Source organism: Symphodus melops (assembly GCF_947650265.1).
Source record: "Symphodus melops genome assembly, contig: scaffold_259, whole genome shotgun sequence".
In the NCBI taxonomy this organism is placed as follows: domain Eukaryota; kingdom Metazoa; phylum Chordata; class Actinopteri; order Labriformes; family Labridae; genus Symphodus; species Symphodus melops.
The window spans coordinates 19,662-27,620 of record NW_027636497.1 but is presented as its reverse complement, the minus strand read 5'-3'; the positions used below and the strand labels follow the sequence as shown (position 1 = coordinate 27,620).

Below are 7,959 nucleotides of genomic sequence, written 5' to 3'. Positions count from 1 at the left end.
GCTCATCTGGATCTTTAAGATGTTGAGAATTTTATTTGTCCAGTGACCAAAGAGAGAACGTGTTTAGGACGGCTTGTTATTGAGTGGCTCTCTGTCCGGCAGTCATAAAGACTTCCGTCCGTCTGCTCTGGGAGGAAAACTCAAAATGGGATCATTTCCTGAATTTCCCTCGGGATCAATAAAGTATCTATCTATCTATCTATCTATCTATAAAGTCTGAAATTTAACCAGGATGGACTCCTTGGACTTATTTGCTCCGCTTTTGGCCACAAACTCTTCTTTGGAGAACCAGACCTCATCTTCTTCGTCCAGGTCTCCTCCTCACTCCCAGGTGGCGTCGGCGTTCATCGTGCTGGTCGTCACGGTTATCATCCTGGGGACGGTGGTCGGGAACGTGCTGGTGGTGGTGGCGGTGTTCACCAGCCGAGCACTCAGGGCACCACAGAACCTCTTCTTGGTGTCTCTGGCTTCAGCCGACATCTTGGTGGCCACGCTGGTCATCCCCTTCTCCTTAGCCAATGAGGTGAGGTTACTGTGTTATATAAACTGTGATTTATCTGTTTATACTGAATGTATCCAAAACGCCAAACCGAACAAATAAACAACAGATGGATAAAGTCAGAGACAACAAACCAGTACAAACAAATGCTCGCCTGACTCATGACTCACACAAAGGGGGGCAAAAATATTTAGCAGTTAGAAACAGTCAAAGAATATTAAATGTACATATGTGACAGGTGTAGTTTCAATAGAAATATACCAGTGAGCTGCTATATACCAGTGAGCTGCTCCACACCAGTGAGCTGCTCTACACCAGTGAGCTGCTATACACCAGTGAGCTGCTATATACCAGTGAGCTGCTATATACCAGTGAGCTGCTCTACACCAGTGAGCTGCTCTATACCAGTGAGCTGCTATATACCAGTGAGCTGCTATATACCAGTGAGCTGCTCTACACCAGTGAGCTGCTCTATACCAGTGAGCTGCTCCACACCAGTGAGCTGCTCTATACCAGTGAGCTGCTCTATACCAGTGAGCTGCTATACACCAGTGAGCTGCTATATACCAGTGAGCTGCTATATACCAGTGAGCTGCTATATACCAGTGAGCTGCTATATACCAGTGAGCTGCTCCACACCAGTGAGCTGCTCCATACCAGTGAGCTGCTATATACCAGTGAGCTGCTCCACACCAGTGAGCTGCTATATACCAGTGAGCTGCTCTACACCAGTGAGCTGCTCTACACCAGTGAGCTGCTCTACACCAGTGAGCTGCTCTACACCAGTGAGCTGCTCTATACCAGTGAGCTGCTCCACACCAGTGAGCTGCTCTACACCAGTGAGCTGCTATATACCAGTGAGCTGCTATATACCAGTGAGCTGCTCCACACCAGTGAGCTGCTCTACACCAGTGAGCTGCTCCACACCAGTGAGCTGCTCCACACCAGTGAGCTGCTCCACACCAGTGAGCTGCTATATACCAGTGAGCTGCTATATACCAGTGAGCTGCTATACACCAGTGAGCTGCTATATACCAGTGAGCTGCTATATACCAGTGAGCTGCTATATACCAGTGAGCTGCTCCACACCAGTGAGCTGCTATATACCAGTGAGCTGCTATACACCAGTGAGCTGCTATACACCAGTGAGCTGCTATATACCAGTGAGCTGCTATATACCAGTGAGCTGCTATATACCAGTGAGCTGCTATATACCAGTGAGCTGCTCCACACCAGTGAGCTGCTATATACCAGTGAGCTGCTATACACCAGTGAGCTGCTATACACCAGTGAGCTGCTATATACCAGTGAGCTGCTATATACCAGTGAGCTGCTATATACCAGTGAGCTGCTATATACCAGTGAGCTGCTCTACACCAGTGAGCTGCTATACACCAGTGAGCTGCTATACACCAGTGAGCTGCTCTATACCAGTGAGCTGCTCCACACCAGTGAGCTGCTCTACACCAGTGAGCTGCTATATACCAGTGAGCTGCTATATACCAGTGAGCTGCTCCACACCAGTGAGCTGCTCTACACCAGTGAGCTGCTCCACACCAGTGAGCTGCTCCACACCAGTGAGCTGCTCCACACCAGTGAGCTGCTATATACCAGTGAGCTGCTATATACCAGTGAGCTGCTATATACCAGTGAGCTGCTATACACCAGTGAGCTGCTATATACCAGTGAGCTGCTATACACCAGTGAGCTGCTATACACCAGTGAGCTGCTCCACACCAGTGAGCTGCTCTATACCAGTGAGCTGCTCTATACCAGTGAGCTGCTATATACCAGTGAACTGCTATACACCAGTGAGCTGCTATATACCAGTGAGCTGCTATATACCAGTGAGCTGCTCCACACCAGTGAGCTGCTCTATACCAGTGAGCTGCTATATACCAGTGAGCTGCTATATACCAGTGAGCTGCTATATACCAGTGAGCTGCTCCATACCAGTGAGCTGCTATATACCAGTGAGCTGCTCCACACCAGTGAGCTGCTATATACCAGTGAGCTGTTATATACCAGTGAGCTGCTATATACCAGTGAGCTGCTCTACACCAGTGAGCTGCTATATACCAGTGAGCTGCTATACACCAGTGAGCTGCTCTATACCAGTGAGCTGCTCCACACCAGTGAGCTGCTATATACCAGTGAGCTGCTCCACACCAGTGAGCTGCTCCACACCAGTGAGCTGCTATATACCAGTGAGCTGCTATATACCAGTGAGCTGCTCCATACCAGTGAGCTGCTATATACCAGTGAGCTGCTCTATACCAGTGAGCTGCTCTATACCAGTGAGCTGCTCTACACCAGTGAGCTGCTCTACACCAGTGAGCTGCTCTATACCAGTGAGCTGCTCTACACCAGTGAGCTGCTCCATACCAGTGAGCTGCTATATACCAGTGAGCTGCTATATACCAGTGAGCTGCTCCACACCAGTGAGCTGCTCTATACCAGTGAGCTGCTCTATACCAGTGAGCTGCTCTATACCAGTGAGCTGCTATATACCAGTGAGCTGCTATACACCAGTGAGCTGCTATATACCAGTGAGCTGCTATATACCAGTGAGCTGCTATATACCAGTGAGCTGCTCCACACCAGTGAGCTGCTATATACCAGTGAGCTGCTATATACCAGTGAGCTGCTATATACCAGTGAGCTGCTCCACACCAGTGAGCTGCTCCACACCAGTGAGCTGCTCCACACCAGTGAGCTGCTCCACACCAGTGAGCTGCTATATACCAGTGAGCTGCTATATACCAGTGAGCTGCTCCATACCAGTGAGCTGCTATATACCAGTGAGCTGCTCTATACCAGTGAGCTGCTCTACACCAGTGAGCTGCTCTATACCAGTGAGCTGCTCTACACCAGTGAGCTGCTCCATACCAGTGAGCTGCTATACACCAGTGAGCTGCTATATACCAGTGAGCTGCTCTACACCAGTGAGCTTCTATATACCAGTGAGCTGCTCTACACCAGTGAGCTGCTATATACCAGTGAGCTGCTATACACCAGTGAGCTGCTCTACACCAGTGAGCTGCTATACACCAGTGAGCTGCTATACACCAGTGAGCTGCTCTACACCAGTGAGCTGCTATATACCAGTGAGCTGCTCTACACCAGTGAGCTGCTATATACCAGTGAGCTGCTCTACACCAGTGAGCTGCTATATACCAGTGAGCTGCTCTACACCAGTGAGCTGCTCTATACCAGTGAGCTGCTATACACCAGTGAGCTGCTATATACCAGTGAGCTGCTCTACACCAGTGAGCTGCTATATACCAGTGAGCTGCTCTACACCAGTGAGCTGCTATATACCAGTGAGCTGCTCTATACCAGTGAGCTGCTCTATACCAGTGAGCTGCTATATACCAGTGAGCTGCTATACACCAGTGAGCTGCTCTACACCAGTGAGCTGCTCTATACCAGTGAGCTGCTATACACCAGTGAGCTGCTCTACACCAGTGAGCTGCTATATACCAGTGAGCTGCTATATACCAGTGAGCTGCTCTACACCAGTGAGCTGCTCTATACCAGTGAGCTGCTATATACCAGTGAGCTGCTCTATACCAGTGAGCTGCTCTATACCAGTGAGCTGCTATATACCAGTGAGCTGCTATATACCAGTGAGCTGCTCTATACCAGTGAGCTGCTCTATACCAGTGAGCTGCTATATACCAGTGAGCTGCTATATACCAGTGAGCTGCTCTATACCAGTGAGCTGCTCTATACCAGTGAGCTGCTCTACACCAGTGAGCTGCTATATACCAGTGAGCTGCTCTATACCAGTGAGCTGCTCTATACCAGTGAGCTGCTCTACACCAGTGAGCTGCTCTACACCAGTGAGCTGCTCTATACCAGTGAGCTGCTCTACACCAGTGAGCTGCTCTATACCAGTGAGCTGCTCTACACCAGTGAGCTGCTATATACCAGTGAGCTGCTCTACACCAGTGAGCTGCTCTATACCAGTGAGCTGCTATATACCAGTGAGCTGCTCTACACCAGTGAGCTGCTATATACCAGTGAGCTGCTATATACCAGTGAGCTGCTCTACACCAGTGAGCTGCTATATACCAGTGAGCTGCTCTACACCAGTGAGCTGCTCTACACCAGTGAGCTGCAATTAAAATGAATCATTGGATTACCTTCATTTTTTATATTACAGCATTTCAGTCTGTCCATTCTCCACGCTGCATCACCTGTGGTAATGAAAGGGTCAGGGTTACACACACACACACACACACACACACACACACACACACACACACACACACACACACACACACACACACACACACACGAGCTGTGTGCTGCATGAATGAATCCTTGAATCACGTCTCCTGGTTTCTCCTCCCTCCAGGTGATGGGTTACTGGTACTTTGGCGCCACCTGGTGCTCCTTCTACCTGGCTCTGGACGTCCTCTTCTGCACCTCCTCCATTGTGCACCTCTGTGCCATCAGCCTTGACCGTTACTGGTCTGTCACTAAGGCCGTCAGCTACAACCGCAAACGGACGCCCAAACGGATCAAAGCCATGATTAGCGTTGTGTGGCTCATCTCCATCATCATCTCGTCCCCGCCGCTCCTCATGACGCAGCAGGAGGATACAAAGAAGGAGAACATGAGCAGGCAGGAGTGTCTCCTCATGAACCAGACGTGGTACATCCTCTGCTCCTGCCTCGTGTCCTTCTTTGCCCCGGGCGTCATCATGATCCTCGTTTACTTTAAGATCTATCGAGTGGCCAAGCAGAGAGCCTCCACCGTGTTCGTGGCCAAGAATGTGATGGAGCGGCAGCCATCGCAGTCGGAGACCTGCTTTATCGGTGCAGCCAGAACCTTCCACCAGAAGGTGGGCGTCTGCAGCAGATCCACGTACGAGACGGCGAGCCCCCGGCCGGCCGACAGACTCAGGTCGTCCAATGTGGAGAGCAGCAGCCTGCGAGGAGAGCTGGATGACATCCATCTGGAGGAGAACACCTGTGAAGGTAAAAGCTCCTTCTCCTCTGCTCTGCGCTTCCCCAGGAAAGCAGGAGGAGCTAAAACAGAGGACAAGAAGGAGTCAGAGGGGACGACGAGCAGACTGAAGCCTCCTCCTCCTCCTTCCTGCAGCTCCATATCCTGGGCTTCTTCAGACAACTGCTCCCACCTCCTCCTCCTGCCCTCCCCCGGGCCGCTCCGCAGCAGACAGGCGTCTCTGTCCCGACACAAAGTGGCTCAGATGAGGGAGAAGCGCTTTACCTTCGTGCTGGCCGTGGTGATGGGTGTGTTTGTGCTCTGCTGGTTCCCGTTCTTCTTCACGTACAGTCTGCACGCCGTTTGCAGGGAGAAGTGCGTCATCCCTGACTCTCTGTTCAACCTCTTCTTCTGGATCGGATACTGCAACAGCTGCCTGAACCCCATCATCTACACGGTGTTCAACCGCGACTTCAGGAGGGCCTTCAAGAAGATCCTGTTCGAGACTCGTCGAGCAGCATGAGACTCTGTGTGTGTGTGTGTGTGTGTGTGTGTGTGTGTGTGTGTGTGTGTGTGTGTGTGTGTGTGTGTGTGTGTGTGTGTGAGTGTGTGTGTATGTTTTCCTCATTAAAGGGCTCATCATACAGTCGGCTTATTGATTCATTACTCAAACACAGGCATGAAGGAGCTGAGGATGGATGAAGGATAACAGTTATTAGAATAGAATAGAATTCTATTCTATTCTATTCTATGTATCCATACAACTGGAACAAACAGAAGATCCCTACAGACTGCCCCAGCATAGAGCAGAGGTCCATGTCACACCTACACAGGAGGCTTCATCAGATCCCTTTGTTAGCGTCCATGTAAACAGTGAGGATGTAACGCTCAATCACAATGACTTTGTGAGGATGATGCTGCAGACTCCTGATCAACGTTTAGTCTGGAGCTCTGCAGATTTTAATTTGAGGGAAACATCGTCGGTGCAGAGCTGAAACGCATCATTTAGGTTTCATAAAAAACACAATCTGAAGATACAATCAGGACGTTGAATGTTTGTCAGCGTGATTACACAGCAGCTGCTCGAAGGGTTCAACCCCGACTGAGAGCAGAAGGACAGAAGAGGAGAAGTTTGAGTGTTTTCAGCAGCTGATGTTGTCTGTGAGCAGCTCGGGGGCAGAGACATTAAACATTCATGTGCTGAAAGAGAGAGAGAGAGCGAGAGGGAGAGAGAGAGGGAGAGAGAGAGAGAGAGAGAGAACAGCTCCCAGACTGCAGAGTAAATAAAACCAACCTGAGGACAGATGATTGTCCTCTCAGGCTCAGGATGGAATCAGTGGACAGGACGCTGAATCACTCAGATCTCACGGTCAGAAGCACCTGACCCGTATTATCATGGTCTGACAACATCTTCAGGACAATGCATGAGTCAATACTGATGGACTCTGCAGCAGCCTCTACCATCAGTGTATGAATGGATGAGTCAATACTGATGGACTCTGCAGCAGCCTCTACCATCAGTGTGAGGATGGATGAGAGCAGCCTCTGCCACCCTCCAGATGTTCTGAGCTGTTGATCATAGCTGAAGTCAAAGATTGATGAAACCATATAAACAGCAGAATAACGAGACGTGACGTAGAAAGCTTCACTCTCACTGATCACTCAGGTTTATAAAATCTTCATCTTCGTCTTCTTTAAATAAATCTATGAAGCACACACACGCAGCTCACTGCACACGCGTGTTTAAATCTATGAAGCACACACACGCAGCTCACTGCACACGCGTGTTTAAATCTCTGAAGCACACACACGCAGCTCACTGCACACACGTGTTTAAATCTATGAAGCACACACACGCAGCTCACTGCACACGCGTGTTTAAATCTATGAAGCACACGCAGCTCACTGCACACGCGTGTTTAAATCTATGAAGCACACACACGCAGCTCACTGCACACGCGTGTTTAAATCTATGAAGCACACACACGCAGCTCACTGCACACGCGTGTTTAAATCTATGAAGCACACACACGCAGCTCACTGCACACGCGTGTTTAAATCTATGAAGCACACACACGCAGCTCACTGCACACGCGTGTTTAAATCTATGAAGCACACACACGCAGCTCACTGCACACGCGTGTTTAAATCTATGAAGCACACACGCAGCTCACTGCACACGCGTGTTTAAATCTATGAAGCACACACGCAGCTCACTGCACACGCGTGTTTAAATCTATGAAGCACACACGCAGCTCACTGCACACGCGTGTTTAAATCTATGAAGCACACACACGCAGCTCACTGCACACGCGTGTTTAAATCTATGAAGCACACACAGCTCACTGCACACGCGTGTTTAAATCTATGAAGCACACACGCAGCTCACTGCACACGCGTGTTTAAATCTATGAAGCACACACGCAGCTCACTGCACACGCGTGTTTAAATCTATGAAGCACACACGCAGCTCACTGCACACGCGTGTTTAAATCTATGAAGCA

General features: G+C 49.7%; 1 protein-coding gene across 1 annotated transcript; it reads left to right on the top strand.

Moving 5' to 3' along the window:
• Nucleotides 1–232: 232 nt before the first annotated feature.
• LOC306819448 (alpha-2Db adrenergic receptor-like) lies at nucleotides 233–5,978 on the top strand (the record flags this gene model as incomplete). The annotated part of the gene is made up of 2 exons (XM_079373247.1): nucleotides 233–523; nucleotides 4,863–5,978. The coding sequence occupies 2 exons, from the start codon at nucleotides 233–235 to the stop codon at nucleotides 5,976–5,978; spliced, it is 1,407 nt and encodes a 468-aa protein (XP_079229373.1).
• Between the last annotated feature and the right edge of the window lie 1,981 nt (nucleotides 5,979–7,959).